Source organism: Micromys minutus (assembly GCF_963924665.1).
Source record: "Micromys minutus genome assembly, chromosome: 7".
In the NCBI taxonomy this organism is placed as follows: Eukaryota; Metazoa; Chordata; class Mammalia; order Rodentia; family Muridae; genus Micromys; species Micromys minutus.
The window spans coordinates 4186762-4207072 of NC_137976.1; the positions used below are offsets into that span (position 1 = coordinate 4186762).

At 48.2% G+C, this 20311-nt stretch overlaps 1 protein-coding gene across 2 annotated transcripts in view; it reads left to right on the forward strand.

Moving 5' to 3' along the window:
* The window catches only part of RUNX1 (RUNX family transcription factor 1), an 84119-nt gene that overhangs the window by 38675 nt on the left and 25133 nt on the right, over window positions 1-20311 (forward strand). For both annotated transcript variants that reach the window (XM_080918779.1, XM_080918780.1), the window contains exon 4: window positions 9637-9828. In XM_080918779.1, coding sequence (XP_080774905.1) covers window positions 9637-9828 — 192 coding nt within the window. The remainder of the gene's footprint in view (window positions 1-9636; window positions 9829-20311) is intronic.

A 20311-nucleotide genomic window follows, 5' to 3' on the forward strand; every position in this document is an offset into this window, starting at 1 on the left:
TGCCAACTGGAAAAAAAAAAAAAAAGATGGTGTGAGTTCTGTTGACTTAATTGCTGAGCGAGGCTCCCCCCCACACCCCGCCTCCTCAGTGTGCTGGGCCGTTCCTCATTACCTGCTCTACCTATCTCCACAATCTAGCCACAAACAGCTTTGGTTGACCACACCACTTCCCTATTGAAAGTTAATACTGTTTGACTCATTCGGTGCTGCCTCACCCGGAGCCAAAGAAAACAAGGCAGAGAACAGTTGGCTTGTATGGAGTCTGGAAAGCCCTGCGAGGCTGGCTTTCAAAGTCCTATACAAAGTTGCTATACCTCGGCTGCAGCTGCACAGAAAATCAAGGAAGCAGAGGTGACTGGTGTGTGTGGGTGAGGGGGATGGGCAGGGAAGAGAACAGGAAGGGAATGGGGTGCCCCACCCCACCTCCCAGGCTGGGAAGAGACAACAGAGAATCTGCCCAGTTCTGGGCCTCTCTTACTGGGATCCAAAGTTTGTCCTGACATACAGGAGTGTTCGGGCAGAAGAGATGTAGTAAAAAGAAAAGACTCAAAAACTCCATTGGAAAAGGTGGTTTTTCTATTGAAGACAGCAGAGAGAGAGGCGTTGGGTCTCACCTGACCAGCTTCCCAGAGGACAGTCCCTAGGTGACCAGGAACAAGGCCCACCACTGACAAATATGGGAAGGACTCAGGCAGAATGCTGCCCAGGGTTGTTAGAGAAGTAGCCACATTGCTCCCTATTCCTTGCCTGGGAGATATGGTCACCAGGGGCAGATAGGGGTGCTCAGAACTCGGGATGACTACAACTTTCCCTTTGTAAGTGACCAGGCCTGTGCTCTTTAAGTACATGGCCATTTGTTGATGGGTACTTGGGACTGGTAGACAAGGTTTTCTCACTCAGCCCTTCCTGGCTTGCAGCTGCTTCCTTCCCCGCCCCCACTAGTGCCCCTCCCCCATCACAGAGCACAGTGGCTGAGAGTCAGAGTCATCCCCAAACACCTTGAAACTAGCCTCTTCTTGAGTGTGGCATACAGCCAGGGCTCTGCTGAAACTCAGCTGTGAACTCTGCTCAGCATCTGCCCTGTGATGGCTTCTAGGTCTAACTTCCTTGAGGCCAGCCTAGAACTCCGATTGGCACTCTTCTCTTCAGGTTTAGGGATTGACGGTGCCTATTCTTTACCCCTTTCCTAAGCACAGAGGAAGAGAGATCATTGCTGATGCTGCCAGCTGAGCATCTACAGAGAAGGGCATCCAATCGCTTGCTGGCTCGCTCACTCACTCTCTCACTCACTCACTCACTCACCCCTCGCCCAGCCAGGTTTTACAGGGACATCATTCAGCCCCTAAGAGGCCTCCACTTATCCGGATTCTGTGCAAACATGCTCAGCACCGCTGCCAGTAACGTGTAACATCGGCTGGAACAACTCATTCAGAGAAGCGAGAGATGCAGGGTTGTGCAGGCCAAACACTAAGCACAGAGATGGAGGCAGGGCCTCGGGGGTATCTTCTCCTTCCTCTCAGTCCTGTGAACCTGGGGCTTGCCCTGCTGAAGGCCTGAGTCCAGGTGCATTTCAGACTCCATGCTACTCCCCTGCCTCTGCCTGTGCCTGGCCGCCTTCCCTGAAGTCCGTGTCAGCTACTCCAGTAGGTGGGTAGGAACAGTTACATAGGGTTACTTTTTAATTACACTTTGCAGAGTGGGTCCTGAGACAGTGCTTTCAGGAGAGTTGATAAAACTTGGGATTACAGGTTGGCAAAGGAGCCGGTCTTACTGTGAGAGTTCCCTGCAAGCTCTCCCACAGGCTGCCCCTGCCAGCCACCCCCACAGAGGACCACTGCTGGTCAGGAGACAGCTTCTGCTCTACACTACAATTACCTCCTTAGTCACCAGACAAAACAGGAGGTGAGGGAGGGTTAGGACCACAGAGACAACCCTGCTTTTCTCAGGACACCAGGGGCCTGTGAGAGCCACCACACCTGAAGTCTGTCACTCGAGGCCCAGAGTGGAAAATGATTGATATAGCTTCTTTTTGCTCCCTGAATTCTGGGGCTCATATCGGGAGAAAGGAATCCTGGGCCTCGGAGTGTAGGACAGGCCGGGACTGTCATCTTGCCACCTGTGACTATATTAGTCGCTGTCTGGATTTGACCTCAGCTGGCTTTACTGTTCTATGTGTGTACCACAGAATAGTTTGTGTCTGTTTGAGAAATGTGAATGTGTGTATGCAGGTATATCACATACATACACACACATATATGACATGTATACATGTATGTGTGACATATGTATATGTGATATATAATACACATATAGAACATGTTAGATGCATGTGTGATATAAACACATGTATGTATATGCATGTACACATAACACATATATGTGATATTGTGTATGTGTATAATAGACATGTACTACATATATGTATAAATACATATAAAACATTCCATATATATGACATATATGCATGATATGATAGAAGTATGTATGGTAGACCAGAATGATGAATATATGAGTTGATAGGAATATGTAGATATTTACATGCGTATGTAGTAGATGTATATGTGGATGCATGCAATATACATGGTAAAAGCATGTGTGTGAACACATGTGCATCAGGTACACACTACAGAGAAAAGGCAACATCCACTCCGGCTGCTGGCTCGTGCCACTGTGCTGTGCTCAGCCCTGCACAAGGGACTTGTCTTACTTTTCAGCATGATGAAAGGAAAGTGAATGGGCTTTGGTGACAGACGTGACTCTAACAAGACAGTTCTTCAGGGTGCCTCACTGCTCAAGCGAAGACTTTGCCTTGACAGGTAGCTTCCTAGCAGTGACACTGTGCTTACACACTGCAGTTCAGGATTCCTTTGCCCCAAGTGAATTCTACCTTTCTGTAGTCTAGGGAAGGAAGGGTGGATGCCGCTCTTCATGGACATCTGTTAAGCTGGTTGTTCAGTCAGCATTTCGCCTTAGCCAGACACGTGCCTGCCAGGAGCCCGAGGTACTAAGGAGACAGCGAGATCCACGCCTCCCTGGACTCAAGGTTCAGTGGGCCCAGACACACCACAGTGACACAGTGGTGCTGTACAAAAAAGCCAGAAGCAGAGGGTGAAGCCCAGTGGGTAGAGTTCTTGCTTAGCATGCATGAAGCCCAGAGTTCAAAAGTCAGCAATGTATAAACCTGGTACAGTGATTGTACTTGTCTCCTCAGTACGAAAGAACATGAAACAGGGGCATCAGGAATTCAAGGTCATCTTACACAGTGATTTCAAGACGTGCCTGGATTACATGACAACCTGTTACACACACACACACACACACACACACACTCACACACAACACACAGGAGCTCTAAAGACTGTCCTAATGGTTGGAGAAAAGCCCTGGAAGACCAGGTGTTTGCATGAAAAAAACTAAGGAAACTGAGTCATGGCATCCCACGAAGTTGCTAAGCAGCAGCAAGCTGAGAGCTATCCAGTGAGACCGAGTAGACGCGGGCAGCAGACATAATTGCCATGGGTGGCCCTGGGGGAATCCACCTTTAGTCTTTAACCCCAGGCTTGCAGAGAAGGGGCTATGGCTCTTCTCACAGCTGAGTCTGCAGGAAGCCCAGACTCAGAACAGAGAACCCAGATAGGCAATGGTGTCTCCTAATGAGGGCCGCCTCTCAGGGGGAAGAGCATGAGGCTGGCCCCCAGAGGCATTCTGAGCTCTAACCTGCTGCATGTCCAGAATAGCACAATGAGCTCCAGGTGAGCATCCTTCCGGTCCGTTCCCAGCTATTCTAAACTCCCTCTGATGGCAAGGCTAGAGCCGCCTCTCCCTCAAGAATTCTGAGGAGCCTCTAACCCCATGCTACCCAACCTGTGGGTTGCAACCCCTCTGGCAACTGTCTGTCTCCAAAAATATTTACATTATGATTTTTTTTTTTACCGTTGTAAGGTAGCAATGAAAATAATTTTATGGTTGGGGGGTCATTGTAACCCGTATTAAAGGGTCACAGCATTAAGGAGGCTGTGGTAATCAAAGCCATCTAGCCTCAGCAAGAGATAGTTGTACATGACAATCATCAGGTAAGGGCTTCTCTGCATATACCGAAGAACATTTGAAAGATAAGCCAAAGAATCTCCAGGCTTCACGCCAAACAGGGCATCACAAGGTGACTATGAACTTAGAGTACAGCCAGTAATGAACTGAAATGTTTTTCTTAAAACAAAACAAAAACAAAACCCGCATCTGTATCAAACAGGAAGACTTTTCTTCTTGTCCTTCCCCAAAAGATACACTGTAAAAAGTCTGTGTATCAGTGACTGAAAGAATTCAGGAAGGCATGTGTGGGTTGTGGATACAAATGTGTGACCACTTATATCAGGAGCATGAGTACCAGGGGCTTGGAAATGTGCAGAAATCAAGCAATCAGTCTCCCACAGATACTGAGGGGGATTTTAACTGGTATGTGATACCCCAGCCCTCAGCAAAACAGAAGCCTGTAGGAGAAGGGATGTCATGGGGCTTGTGGAAAATTCATGGACCAGTCAGGGGAGTTCCTCCTCCCTTCTCTCACACAACTGCCTGACACAAGCAACATCAGCAACGCACAGATCTTTCTAGAAACTGACCTTCTACGGGCCCTTACTCTACACCTCCTGCAAGAGTCTCCAGGTGCTCCAGGCATAGAGAGCCCTCAGACGGGTGCAGACCACGGTCCCACTCTGGCCCTCCTCACCCATTGGGGACACTGGGGACAGAAGTGGACAGAGAGGAGTGATGTGACCTGTGCTGTAGACTCAGTTTAGTTGTGTCTCTGTATTTCTTCACTTAGGCAGGGATTGAGGTCACCAAAATCAAAATTGCTCTCTCTAGGTGAGAGATGGGAGTGTTGGGGAACCGAGGATGATTTGGGACCTACCTGAGTTCTTCTTCCATCTGACTGTGTGAGATGAATTAAATGACATAACCTCTCTGAACTTGGCTTGCCGTCTGCCATTTAAAAAGATATGGCTGATTTCTCTGGCCCTTCTCTAGTTCTTTGGTTTACCAACTGTGCCCTGTTCTCTCAGCATGATGACATGAGAGGAAATTAGGAATAAAACCATCTAAGTTCACATATCATCGGACAATCTGTAAAAATGTACATATATAAAATATATTGGGATATATATCAGTATACATCATATAATATTATTACATTTTTTATATATAGTATGTGAACTTATATAATATCATTACATATTTTATATATAGTATGCGAATTCATTTACATGCACTATGATTAATTTAAATGTTTACTAAACTGAACATTTTTTTGTCTTCCTTCTTTCTCCTTTTATATAATGCTAGAGCTGAGACTTGGGGCCTTGTGAATGCTTGAAAGAGGTCTCTCACTGAGCCTCATGCCCAGTGCTTTGTAATATGTGAATAATATGCAATAGTAGATGGTATTTCTCAACATTTAATTAGCTGGAAGATAACAGGTCTGCTGGTCAGAAGGCTGGTCTTACCTGCAAGACAGTTCAAGGAAGGGTCAGAGCGGCACTCAGGGCAGTTAGCCATTGACTGACACAAAGAAGGCGAAGCATTCTCTGTGCTGCACTTTCTTAGTCATAGTCATAAGACTGCCTTAACAAAAAAAAAAAACAAAAAACAAAAACAAAAACAAAACAAAAAAACAAAAACAAAAAAACTGCCCAACCAAAGAAAGAGTAAACCTTTTATACCTAGCTCATATAGCCATCACTGGGTTGACAGAGGATATTTTCTGAAATACAGATGTCATTTTAAAGGTGAATGTATAAAATTCACCATTAATTTTAGGATAACCACAATTTGCGCATGTACTCGCACACGCACACACACACACACACACAGAGAGAGAGAGAGAGAGAGAGAGAGAGAGAGAGAGAGAGAGAGACAAAGAGAGAGAGAGAGAGAATATTCTCAGTGTTGACATTTTACATAGACTTTCTCAGTATGCTCACCAGGACAAGACTTTAAGTATATGCCATGAGATCTATCAAGAAAACCAGAAAACTGCTATGAGAAGCAAGAGCTGACAGATGACTGGCTAATCAAACGTTTCCAGGAAAATCTGGCAGCCTCATTGCCTTCGATAGAGGACCAGATGCTATATGTCAGTTATTTTCAGACACAGAGCACAGTGGTGCCCCAGCAAAGGCAGCTGAGGGGTTAGTGAGCTGTGTGTGCTACTTTCCTCTGTTTTAACAAACAGAAGATGGCAACTGATCTCATTATCTACCATAAAATATGATAACATTTAGGGGTGCTCTGATGGGCAGCCACCATGGAGAACCACAGAGACCTGTTTGGGATAGAGCCAACATTCCAGGTGGCATTAGTCTATTTTATTATATATTTCTTTTTCCATTGTTTGTTGTTTTCTAGACTGTGCATTTATAATAACACTTTGAGTAGTATCTTCTCAAAATATGTAAAAATAATAATAGAATATTTGGAGCCCCTTTCAGCTCTGTGTGAGCATCAGAAAGATGCACCCAATATCTTGTGGCTACAGCTTGAAGTCCCACTCTGGGAAACTTCACAGTCAACTCCCAGTGAACATGAAAGTCCAGGCTACCAGAATGTGTGTGTTTCGTCTACACAGTGTGGTTTGGTCCAGTGTTGAATTCCCTGTTACCCTCCAGAGCCCGGTAATCAGTAAGAATGAAGAGAGGATTTCATAGTGGGCACTTTCCATGCTCCAATATTTAAAATTCAGGGGGCAAATTGATAATTTAATAGCATGCAGATCCAGGAAACTGAAGACATAAAGCATTCATTTTCCCCCCAGCCTGAAAGTTTCCATCAGAAGCTTCCATATTCCATGCGAAATATTGCTGTTTGGCACACAAAGCCCAAAGGTTTCAGAAGAGAATTAGGTGCTCTCAGTTCTAAATGCACCGGGGCCCCTCCTTGAAATCAATGATTCCCTGCATTTCCTGAGTGTCCTAGGATTGCAACTCTTCAACGCCCTTGAACATGGGGGTTAGGCTTCCTCTCAGGTGGCACCTCTCTTACAGACTCCCAGAATGCATATGGGGAGAGTGTGGAATGAACTATTCCCTAATCCTGAGCATTAAACCCAGACAGAGACTCTGTAGACTCTTTGGGGCTTATGAAGCAGCTCTGAGAAGCCAGTCCCAGGCATTCCGGCCGAAGCAGGCAGTCCTCAGTTAATCTCTGTAAATGACTACAATTTTGGCAGGTGTCAATTGGGACAAAAACAGATCATGTATTAGAACTTTTTTTTTTTTTAATCATCAAGTAATGAGGGAAGAGAAATAAAAATAAATAATGTCACATGTGTTGGCCACCTAGTGGCTTGTCACAAATGGCTTATTCCTGTGTGTCTTCTCAGGGACCATGTCCCCAAATTTACAGAGCCAGATGCTCAGATAGTCACTCTTTAAAGACTGTACAGAGACACAACTGTAACTAATGCCCAGCGACACACGTGTGCACGCACTCACACACACACACACACACACATACACACACACACACACACACACACACTCACACACACACTAACTACATCCCATGGCTACACACAGTTCTTCACAGTGTTCTTCCAAAATGCCACTGGGTGCCTCAGGAATGTGAGGCTGAAGCACAAAGCCCGCTGGAAGCCCTTGCCGGCCCACATTCTTTCTGAGACCATACAGCTCTCCGGACTCATGTTTCCTACCTTCCTCCTTGACTGGCATGAGACCATGGTAGATACTTAAAAGAGGCCGCACCACGCTTGAAATGGCCTCAGAGCTTGGGTTGTTTTTCTGCGAGAAAGCTTGAGGTTTCTCAGCGAGATGAGGAGCGGGACTCAGACTCAAAGAGAAGAGGAGGGAGGAGCCGAAGAGGGCTGTACGCAGAACTGTGTGTACTGAGGTGGAAGGTACTGAGACTGAGTGAAAGTAGAAGGTTCTAGAAAAAGACATTTTTCTACTTCTGCTGGTTAAGACTGAGGGGGTGCCTCAGGGACTCGGCCTCTTTTGTCCACAGAGCTTTGATTACTCCGGCTGTAAGAGGCCTCTCCCATGTGCACTGGTCGAACTCGCGTGACTCAGGGTGTTTGTGATTGAGTTCAGTGCTGTGAGCACTGAATGACAGTCCAGATTTGCTTTGGCGATACGTCGAAAGAGGGGGCGCTGCATGTGAACTACACAAATATTGTGCTTAAGCTGTATCCCCCACCCCCATTTGGAGCCAAACAGGCCTTGTCAGTGATAAAAATCGCTGCAATATAGTGGGCCCTTTTTCTGGCCTGGAATCTGAGACGTGCCAGTGGTACCAGGGAGGCCCGTGGCAGGAAGAGATGGCGGACCATGGGGATTTGAAACCATAACACAACTTCTACAACCTAATTTTATAATTGTAGCAGTTGGGAACTAGGTGGCTGGCGGTGGGGGTGGGGCGTGGTCTCCTTGTGCCTGCCCCTGTGCTGGAGGGACGGTACCCAGGGTCCTCTGTGTGGCTCTGGGTTGGAATGCGGTAGCAGGAACAGCATTTCTATGGGCAGAAGCCAACAGCTTCTGTCTTGTTGTGAGGCTGTGTAACCACTGACAGGAGAACGGCTGTGGCTCCGGCAAGGGTTCTAGTCAAGCAAACCTTAAGGTCGAGGAAGAAGCACCAAGCCGGCCTCTTAAAGGGGGGATGGATCCCCCACGCCCGCTGTGGCTGTGATCTGTGTGGGAGCCCGGGCTCTGCTACACTCTCTAGCTTCATGATACGTTGGAAGCGATAAAGAGAAAAAGACTGGAGGCTCAGCCCTCCTGACTGTGGATGCCCCTACCTGCTGTTTCTTGGTAACAGGGACACCTACCACCCTGACAAGTCATCTTCCCAACTTGCTTTCATTCCTGAGGCCCTGGGAAAACTCAGCAGAGCAGCTGGCCACTCCTTCTGGGCTCCCAAAGGGCTGGCCCTACTAGAAATATTGGAACAGACCCAGGCTGCACCTTTCTGCCTACTTCCTCCTTAAGATACGCCCAGGGAGTGGGCTTCGGGGAAGAAAGGATGCTCCTGAGACGCCTGTGTGAAGGAGGAAGGGGCCTGGGTGTATTAGGACTGAGAGGGGTGCCTTGTGCCTGCCCATATGCAACAGGAACTCTCACTCCAAGGCTGTGGGTTTGCAGCTGCACCCAATTTCCTCTTGAAGGTGTATACTGCTAGGTTCCAAGGCCCACTCTGGTACCTCTCAGACCTGCTGCTCCGGTTTTCAGGAAGGCAGGGCATTCTTGACCCCGGGAGGGCACCTTTCCCGACCGCCATAGTTCAGCTGTCAGCCTGAGGCCCACAGCCAACAAGTAACGTGCTTCCTCCTTAGGCCACCGTAGGCAGTTCCTGAGGGATGCGCAGACAGCTGTGGGCACTGAGTCCCAGACTGAGGCAACATCTGGGGTCCAGTGGGATGAAGGAACCTCATGGGAAGGACAGCCCTGGTTCCCACAGACAGACAGCTCAATGGGCAGTGTCCAACCATCTCACCTCGGGGGAGAAGGGAGAGGGAGGGGAAAGATAAGAAAAGCCCCCTCCACAACACGTTTTCTGATCTCTTCCCTCCCTCCTTCCCTGCCTCCCTCTCCTCCTCCTCCTCCCTTCCCCTCCCGGTCCCTATAATAGGACATCGGCAGAAACTAGATGATCAGACCAAGCCCGGGAGTTTGTCCTTTTCCGAGCGGCTCAGTGAACTGGAGCAGCTGCGGCGCACGGCCATGAGGGTCAGCCCGCACCACCCAGCCCCCACGCCCAACCCTCGGGCCTCCTTGAACCACTCCACTGCCTTTAACCCTCAGCCTCAAAGTCAGATGCAGGGTAAGTACCCCATGGAGCCCACCACCCTCTGTCTCTGCTGGAGTCCCAGGCACAGAGCTCACGCAGGCTGCTAGGCCTTCCTCTGGGTGCTCAAAGGGAACTCCTGAAACCCGCAGCATCCACTGGGAGCTCATGAGAAAAGTACTGTTCCATCCACGGAGTATCTGTACATTGAGACGTGTGGCTGCTGAGTGTGAAAACGGAGTATAACTATAGAAGCCATTAAGTGTACACACTTGGAGCATCCGTTCCAGGTCTCAAACTCCACAGGCACCCAAGCGTGTTATATAATGTGCCCTACACCCTGGAGACTGTAGTTCATTCCTCAGTTACTGCTGGCATCTAACGCACTATAGATGCGGTGCTAACCACCGCTAAATTGTATTATTCGGGGAATCATAGCAAAAATACATTGCAATATGTGCACATTTAAAAAGCTGTATTATCGGCCCACCTTTGGCTCAGTCTTTAGCTTCAGAGCCTGCAGACACCAAGAGCCACCTGTATATCAACAGGTGAGAGGTTTGTAAGACTTGGTTTCAGCTGTGTTGTTTTATTACCTATCCATTAGTCTTGAAGCTGCAATACACGCAATTGCTTGTGCGTGTGTATGTATATATGTATGTATGTATGTATGTATGTATGTATGCATATACAAACCTAACAAGGTAAAAGTGAGGGGTTTTCAAGTTCTTCTTACCTTCAGATTTCAAGTGAAGTTCGCATTTAATATTTGTTCTTTTCAAAATATGAAGAGGGAGGTGTGGGGGGGGGCATGGGCTGGATCAAGCATAATCTTTTCAGATTAGTAGTGTGAGTTCTGTCCACTCTGTGAGTCGGTCACCAGCTGCAAGCTCGCTGTAAGATGTAGTAACTTCACATACCGTCTGTGCCAAGTTGGACAATACCTATAGTGCATTTCTGCACCTAGGACTGCTGATGTCTAAGGCCATTGGCTCAGTGACACTATTAGAGCTGAAAGCCTACGTACCGGTGGGACACAGCTGTACATGTGACATGCTTACAGCGATACTCCTGCAGAGATGCAGGCAGGGGTGACTCAGATACAGAGAAAGGGGCAGTGGGACGGCAGCAGGAGAGAGGCTCTGCCCTTCACAGAAAGCAAAGATCAGTTTCCTCTGAGCTCCATATGGGATGTACACGCAGCATCTACTTGATGAGGTTTTTAATCTGAGCAAATGGCTGTCTCTGGGGAGAAACGCATGCAGGGCTCACAAAAGCCCACGTCTCCCAGAGTGTAATATAGAAAGCCCATGCCCCCAGGCAAGGTGATACAGTCTAGTTAGTGCAGCACTTGGAAGATGGACACAGCAAAATCTAGAGTTCAAGGCCAGCCATGGCTACGTAGCCAGTTTGAGGCCAACCTGAGATACATGAGACCGTGTCAGCCCGGCATGGTACCTGTCTTTTATATTAAAGGACACAAAACATAGGGTTTCTTCCTAGGTGTGTTTAGGAAAAGGCTACACCAAAATCCTTATAGATTTTTTGTTTGGTTGGTTGGATTTTTGGTGTTTAATAGTGATGAGTAATCAATCAAAATATTCACACTAATTTTCCGAAGATCCCACAATGCAGCTTGGCAGTGAGATGAGGCAGATGACACTTTAGGTGACCGTGGGGAGAAGGAAATGTCTGTTTACCGTCATGTTTTCTCCCAGATCTCATGTGTAAAAACCAAAGAGAAAGGCAGCTGAGAATGAGGTTTGCCTTGTACTTATGGACAGTCAAACCAAAACCTTTTTGCATTTTTAAAGACAGTGCAAAACCATGGGGGAGCCAATTCAGGTCGCCCGTGCTGGCTTTGTGAGCCTGGACTGCTTCTGTTTGCTCTCCTATATGCCTAGTCCCCAGACTGCAGAGAGCCGGGTGCACAGGAGAGTCCTGGACCTCAGGAGCAGTTGACGGCGCACAGAGGCATCGTCATGGACAGGTGGCTGAGCATCGAGACTCTGAGATTATCCTAGAACGTGCTCTGAGAGTATCCTAGGGGCTTGATTGGTACTTTGAGAAGATGTATGGACTATGTTGTGGATATTTTTTCCCTCCGGTATATGAATTTGATATATAGGGATCTACTTGCCCCCAGGCAGACAGTTTTAAACAGTGTTGAAGATATTGCATGTAAAACTGCTTTCGATTTCTTGTGTTGGTCTCTCCCACCTGCCCTATGTCTCCCTCCCCCCTCCTTCTCCCTCCCCCTCCTTCCCCCTTTCCCTTCTTTCCCCTCCCCCTCCTCTTGCATCATTTTTCTTCTCATAAGAAAATGCTACTTAAAACAAATCTAGTTTTGAGTGGCCCCTTGGATTTTTTCCCCTTTGAAATTTAAACATCCACAGGATAATGTAGCGGACAAGTTCTTCATGTTGTTCCTGTCCTTACAGAGAGTTACTGCCTGGTCTTAGCCTTAGACCTGCATGCCTACTTAGGTGGGAAGTGAAGCCACACCATGGGTTTATGGCTCTCTGAAACGGCAACCACAGTTCTAAGAAAACTACCCCAAGACGGTGTTGCCCCAACACCACAGAGGCATGGAAATGATTTTCAGCTTCACAGAGTTGTCAGTCACTGTAGGGGGGTCTGTGAAGAAGCAGGGGGTTGTAGGCTGGAGCAACACCCCTTGGCTCTGCCAGCAGAGGATCATTGGTACAGAATATCATATTTCCTTATCTTACCAAATAGACACCTCCAGTGATCTGCATGGGGTTCAGATGGGGGGGGGGAGTTACCATGCCACCAAGCCACTGTTTATTTGTTGAGGTTTTAACTTTGAAACAGCCAAGGTTAATTTTGATTTCCTATTTGAGCAAGTCTTAAAGTGGAACAGAAAGCCTTTTTGTCATGGCTGCATGTTTACACAAGTCAGGACACCATCGTTGACTCCTGCCAAATTTCAGGACTTCCCTATGTTTCTTTTACAGCAGAAGATGGGGTAGGTTACAGAGCTCTGGGGCAGCGAGACCTGGTCCCTCACACCTCCCTCTGAGAGACAGCTTTGAGCAACACAAGTTGGTGGTCATTTTAGGTCTTGGACTCTGATTCCTCAGTGAGTGGTGTAACTTCGGTTTTCCTGGGGAGAAGCAGATATGGTATAAAGATACTGATGCAGAAATGTCTTCCGACCTCATAAGTGCTCTGAGCCTCTTGCTATAAGATGTAACTTTCTTTGGAGTCCTTGTGATGAACCTGGGCATAGCTCAGCCTTTGAGGCCTACAGCGTTCTTTTCTCTCAGTAATCTTGAGGTGTGGCTTTTAGACAGAAACACAGAATTCTCAGCTCAGAGGTTAAACATCTCCCACCACTTCCAGCTTTGTTCAGTGATGAACTTGAAGACAAATCCAGACCCCTCTGAAGGTACAGGCAGCAAGGAGGTGCAGAGGAAGGTGGTGTGGGGGGAACCACCTGGCTCAGGGACTAGTACGCTACTGGGCCAACAGGCACGGAGAGGTGTTGGGCTAGCCACTCGTGTAGAAGACACAGATTAGATGTGTTCTGTTGTAATTAGAGCGAGAAGCTACTGTTGATAATAACATCAGGCTATGTGTTGGGTGCCTTACTAAGTCATATTTTGGGGTACTTTATCATTAAAGATGGGGAGAAAAGAAAGCCAATCAGAATAGTGGAATTCCGAGCATTCCCTAAAGGGGACAGTGGGGCACAGGGACTTCCAGCAACTCTATGCTTTCTTGGGGTAACCCCCCCTACATGTGTGAATCTTTCTCCTGTGGCCTTCTGCAACTGAAGCCTTCTTCCCAGGTACCATGTGAACAGCCTAGATAAGAACGGTTGCCCCTTTAACTTCCATGTGGCCGAGGAAGGCTCGGGCTCTTCCACGTCCCTTTGGAAGAGTTATATTCACTACTGTCTGTGAAGTTCTTAGAGGTAGGGTTACCATGTCAGCCTGATTCTCTGCGCACAGAACATGCAGAGGGAAGGGAGCATTTCCCCTTCCTCAGAAAGGAGCAAGCGCCTGTATCCAGAAAGCCAGGCCACAAGAGGGTGCGAAAACTCCATGTCCAGCCCACAGTGACACTCACCACAGAATAATTAGCATAAGCAGGGGGAAGAGAACCCCCCCCCCGAAACCCTTCCCACCCTGGAGTAAAGCATGCCAAGTGCTTGGCATTGGTTCCCTGCTTTTCTCTGTGTCTCTGTCCCCCAATCTGTGTGTGCGTGTCCATCTGTCTGTCTGTCTACCTTTCTGTGTCATCCTCATGCCCCCACTTCCAGGCACATAATATACCTTTAAAGCCAGCGTGGGAAGGGCCTGCCTATTCCCTAGGTAAACCTTTGAATGGCCATTTCACGCACACACAGTAAAGTACTTAAAAAAAAAACCAACCCATGCAAATTGCTTATAACACAAAGTAACTTTCCCTTCAAAACAACTCCTGTCTGTGGCAGGCACTGAACCGGAAGGAGTTGTACACACACAACACCCCAGAATCAGATGTTTCCCCCAATAAACAGGGAAGTGGGAAGGGAAAGGTTGAAAGAAAAAGTAAATGGGAAAAATCCCTGAAATAAGAGTGCAGAATACAGAACCCCTGTCACGTGGCATGTGCGCAGCCCCGCCCTGTCACGCGGTATGTGCGCAGCCCCGCCCTGTCACGTGGTATGTGCGCAGCCCCTCTCTGTCACGTGGTATGTGCTAGCCTTTCACCCCACAGAAGTCTAAATTCATAGATAGAGAAACCTTTCAAGGCAGCAACTGAGGACTCCCCACCAATATATTCTTAGCTAGTGCAACACAAACTCACCGTCTAAAGTACAAAAGTGCAGGCTAAAAAACTACTGTAGCCGGCCAGGAGAAGAGGAAGCCGGGTGGGAGGGAGAAAGAGCCAACAGGCCTTGGTGTTCTGTCTGGGCCCCCTCCCCCCCCTCTCTGAGTGAGAGGTGCTAACACAACCAGCCACTTTAAGGGCACAGGTGCCATGGTCCCTAAAACAATGCAGTGTGTACAACCTTAGTGTATTGTGTATTGACCTTGCCCCCAAATACTTAATCAGCCCTTCAAAGAATCACTTAGCACTTAAACTGACACCGTCTTTGCAACCCAAAACCACAGTTTCATAGGACCTGGTTTCCAAATTGTTTCATGACCGTTGCTCGAAGAGGTCTGCCCATATTCTCAGGATCCCGATAGTCCCTTGTGGGCACCTTTTCTGATTACAAGGGAAAATCATTGACTACGGGGTTTGGTCTCTAATCAAATCGTCCTTCTCTGGGATTCTGTGGTGTCGAATGTCTCCCTGATGCTAATGACTCTGGAAGCTGCACACGGGTGCATTAAACCGTGTCCTTGGGACCTTACCATGTGGTCATTTGTGCGCTTTCAACAGTGTTGGTAAGTAGCAGAGACTCCAAAGGGCACTGGTTTTTAGCTGCTAAGAAGGAAGGGCAGAGCCACAAGCTGACCCAAACTGCATCTCCTCTAGGATTGTCAGCGAGAAGCTTAACCTCCTAAAGCCTTTGTCTTCATGTCTGCAAAACGGGAGTAGTAATTGTCCTTGTCAGTCTTGGAGACAAGACACTCGAGGCACGGAATGTCCTCGGTGAGCGGTCACTGTTAGAGAACCAACTTGACTGGTTTGTCTGTGGCCGACCCAACATACGGACCAAGGATTTAGTGACTTAAAACAATGAAGATTTATTCTCTCATAATTGGAGGCTACAAGTCCCAATGTTAAGGTGACACAAAGATGTCCTTCCCACCATAGGCCTAAGAGAAAGGGCCCTTCTGGCCTCCTCTAATCCTTACCAGCACCAGGCACTCTTTGGCCATGGCTGCACCCCTCCCCCTCTTCTCTTCTGACCTCCTCTGTTGCAGTCTCTCCCTCTGCTCCTTAAAAGTTCACGTGTGTCATGTCACGGTATCTACTTCCAGGTTACTCACCCCCGGCCGTGCCCTTCACTTAGCTGTGTGTGTGAGCGACCAGCCCCTTTGCTAGTGCGATCCTAGTCACAATCTAACAGCCAGAATGTGGCCTTTCTGGTGCCACCGTTCGGTGCCCTAGATCGAAACCAAGATATTGATGTCATTGGAACATTAGCCAGTGGATCCCGGTTGGTCCAGTGAGAACTTTCCCCTGTCCCTCAGAGTAAATCTAATGCCCAGGTAAATGTGAGTCTGTGCCTGTGTGTCCCCAGTCTTGTCATTTGGACTTCTTTGGCATCTCAGCCTTTCATTTTCTGGAGCTGTGTTGAGGTTCTTCCGTTCCCCAGAGTAGAGGTGTTTTTTTTTTTTTTTTTTTTTGTTTGTTTGTTTGTTTGTTTGGTTGGTTGGTTGGTTGGTTTTTTTTTTTTTTTTTTTCCTGACAAGATCAGCTGTTTCCTAATGTTTCTAGAGCACTGGTGAAGATGAAATCAAAGGGTTAATGGTGGTGGGAAAAGGAGGATTCCATTGCTGCACCCCCAGCCCCACCCTGGCGTCTAGGGTGTCATGTCAGATCAGAACACAGGAGGCCTGGACCAGCCTCCAAAATCCTGTGGCCACACAGATAACAGCAAGCAGAGAAACAAAAATTGCCCTGAAGACCAAAGCCAGCCAGTTGGGATGGACTCAAGAATTTGACCTCCCAGACGAAGCCAGGCCAGAGGCAGGCATGTTGTTGTTTTGAAGCACCAAGTGGTATTAGCACAGAGTATTGTCAAACAGACACCCATCCCAAAGGGACGGTGATTTGCTTTGGGCCCCTCACCTTGCCAAGCCACAAATCACTTACAGATAGCCTTTCCAGTCTGGAGGGGCAAGAGAATCTTTAATGGCAAGTTTGGCCCTAAAGATTTGTCAAGCTGAAAGGGCCCTGGGTCACCTAGGAGTTCTCCCAGCGGTAGACTTTGTAAGCGCAGCCCTATTCCAAAGACTTGACCACTCTGTCTTGTCTTGTTTCCCTCTAGCTCCCAGGACACCCCACCCTAACTCTGGGGGAGCCATGGCCTAAGGCACAGGGTATTGCTTACCTTCCAGACAACAGCCACCTAGTGCCTGGTCTCTGCCCTGTTTCCACTGCTCTGGGCCCCACGCAGACTTTATATTGATATTAAAGAATTGCCTGCATAGCCGCAGAACAGCCAGTTGTTGTAGAGATTAAAGGTAGGGATGGACCGCAGAAAGCCTGCAAATGCGCTGTTTACTGACAAGCCTCGCATCGGAGTTTCCTCCCATAATCCCTTTCTGGCAGGACGTTTTATGTGTCAATGCTGGGCGACTCGGTTACCAGCCACAGTCAATATGACAAAGTAATAAGGAGAAAAATAGAATAGAACTCACCCTGAAAACAAACACGGATCAGTCATGTGTACGTTCTACCTCTCTGTGCGTGCCTGAGAACAGAGCAAGAGGTGAAGCAGGGACTGTGCCATTTCCTTGTTTTTGATCTCTGTGACCAGGTGACAGAGGGTCTTCGGGCTGAGTCATAGCTGAGCCTGGCTCCTTGGAGCTGTTCTTAACATTTTAAAAGTAGAGCATTCTCAGAGCAAGCAGGACCGGGTTTCCAGTGCTAGAATGAACCACTGGTAGGACAGACTGACCAGAAGGGACTCTTTCCTGTGTTGAAAGGTCTCTCATTGCTCAGAGTCTCCTGATGCATGCAAGGATTAGAACCTTCCAGATGTATCTGCAAGATTTGAACCATCACTGTCAAATTCTGGTCTCCATGGCTTATAACCTTACAGTTTTAGAAGGGGGGAGGGTATTCATTTTAAACACAAAACTCTGGCTCCCTTTCCTCTAAGGGTCACGTGGGTGGAATCTCTCTGCTGTATCAGATGCATAGACACATTCCAATCACCCAACAACTACAGGGTAGCATTTGAGGACGCCAAGTCTGTCCCTGGTTCCTTCATGCCCCATCTTAAATTCCTACACAGCCTCACTTGAGTCACCGAATTTGGGGTTCCAGCGTGTAACACAGTTAAACTTATCAAGACTTGGGCACTGTGGTGACCAGTTGATCCTGGGAATGTCACAGAGGATGTGCTAGAACCATGCTGCTGCGCTAGAATGAAGAGATACCAGTGGTGGCTTAAAGTAGAACTTCCCGTGGGAAGGAAGGTCTATAAACTGCTCATGGGTACAGTGTCTCACCCATTCGGGCCGTCTCCAGCTTCATGGCAGGAGGGGTCTTCTCCCCATGAATCATCCCAAAGCCAGATCTGAGGCTCAGAGCTGAATCTTGGTCTTTTCCTCTGAGCACACTTTGAGGGGTGCTTTGGTGGCTTTGAGAGAACATCCCGAGACCAAATCGGGCAGAAAAAGAATGAGACCGAGGACTCTTAGAGATGCTGCCCATACAAGGGGAACAAACACACTTGCTTTATGGCGTCTCCTGGGACGACCACACTGCGGTGGCCTCTCTCCTTCCATTAGCACATCTCTCTGCACATATCAGATGGCAAATTACAGAATGATAAGGTTATTAAAATATCTGTAAAAGTCAGCCCGGGCCCCAGGGCTCGACTTGGCCTTTCTACCCGTTCAGTGGTTTATTTACACCTCCCAAGGTCAGCTCACCATCCTCTGTATTCTGCGGTAAACCGCCCACTCCACAGACCAACCGGAACGGCCCACATTTAAGAATGCGCTTCCGTTGGCTTTTCCAGTGTCTTAAAGAGTGAGCCCAGAGCTCCTCAGACTTGATCCTGCCTCTGCCCCCACCCCTGATTTAAAAACTTCAGAGTAGGTGTGTGACTGTGTCTGCAGCTGGATTATTACCAGAGTAGCTGAGGCAACAAAGACTGTCATAACAGACATTTATCAAAGGCAATAATAAGGACATCGTAGTTTACGTTGATGGGACAGATTGCAAGTGGCCTGGTGAAGCCACAGACAGAGAAGATACCCTCTAGAACACTCCGTTCAGCTGCTCCTTCTTTTTCATATTACCTAACATTCCCCACCCCTGTACACATCTTTCTGGGGTGGGGTGCATATGGGTGGACACACGCACACATGTCCATGTGAAAGCCGGAGGACAGACTCCAGTGTCACCCTCAAATAACTGCCACATTTACTTGAGACGGGGGCTCTTGTTAGCCTTGAGCTTTGCGGAGTAGGGTAGGCTAGAACTCCAGGAGTCCCCATCTGTCTCCCCCATCTCTCTGTGTTCCCCAAGGTTACTGCCACACCCTGCTTTTTATATGGGTTCTTGGGATGAAACCAAGGGCCTTAGACTTCTGAGGAAACACTTTGCTGACTGAATCTCCCCATGCCTGGCACTGATCTCCGCAGCCTCCTAGGCCTCCTTCTCACTGCTTGGTCCTAAACCATCTGTAACCCTGGACACAGTAGCTTGAAGGAATTACAGTCACCCCCAACACTTTCAGGGAAACTGACAGCAAGGCCTCAGAGCCCCCACCCTGCTCTTCTGATTAGCAGACTTTTAGGGAACGGGGCAGTGATACGTTTTGCTATGTGATCATACTTAGAGAGGCTCCAAGCCACCATATGTTGCTAGATAAGAGAAATCATTGCCCAGACATGGATCTGTCTAATTTAATATGACTCTCCATAAATTACAATGCAGGGGTTTGAAATTGAATTTGTGTAAAATTACGGACAGCCAGTTCAGGTGGAAGGGGAAGGAAACCTCCTTATTCTTGTTCCTGTGTCTTTTCCCGATTTCCCCATTTGATTCCATCACGTTTGGGGAGAGGGAAGAGTAGGTGGAGGGCCTAGGTATCAGCTCTCCTTGTCAGACGTCCTCCCTGGCCAGTCATGGCTTCCCCTGAGGAGGACTCCAGAGCTGGAAATGACAGGGCAAAAGGGCTAATCCTCTGTCATCAAACAGCCCAGAACTAATCTTCACAGCTAGTCATCAGAAGGGCTCCAGGATAAACCCAGGGGCTCCTAGGAAAGCCTAATGCATTAGGGCAGCCTAATGCTAATACATAATGCTTTGGGATTCAAACCCCACTCTGCACACTTCCTAGTTACAGGACCTTGTGGGAAGCACTCAGATCCCTGTGCCACACTGTCACCGTCTGTAAAATGGGCATACTCATAATGCCTGACTTGTCAGATGGCCTTGAGGACTAAGTCGGCACGAGTAGAATTCTGGGTGTGCAGCGTGTTGTGTCTTGGTGCGGTTGTGTCTTTCCTCTCCTGCACAAACCCCTCTCTGCGGCTGGGATGCGATTCTGGGGCGTGCTGAGCACAGCCCCCAGCCTGCAGGAAGGTCTTGAGAATGCTCCTACCATTCCTAAGACAGCCCTTGCTGCTGGCTCCCTGGCTGTTTCCCATGATGCCTGTCCTGTGAGGACAGCCACTCTGACAATGGCCTTCATTTGGGTGATTTGAGTTTTGGGTCCTTGGGTAAACTCTGATGGGACAATCCACAGCTACTATCCCACAAGATCATATGAGAATATGAAATATTCTCTTAAACCGTCCTTGCCTAGGGCCTCTTCCCTGCTCCGCCCCCACCCAGCCCACACCCTGAAGGCCTGGAGATTTTCCGG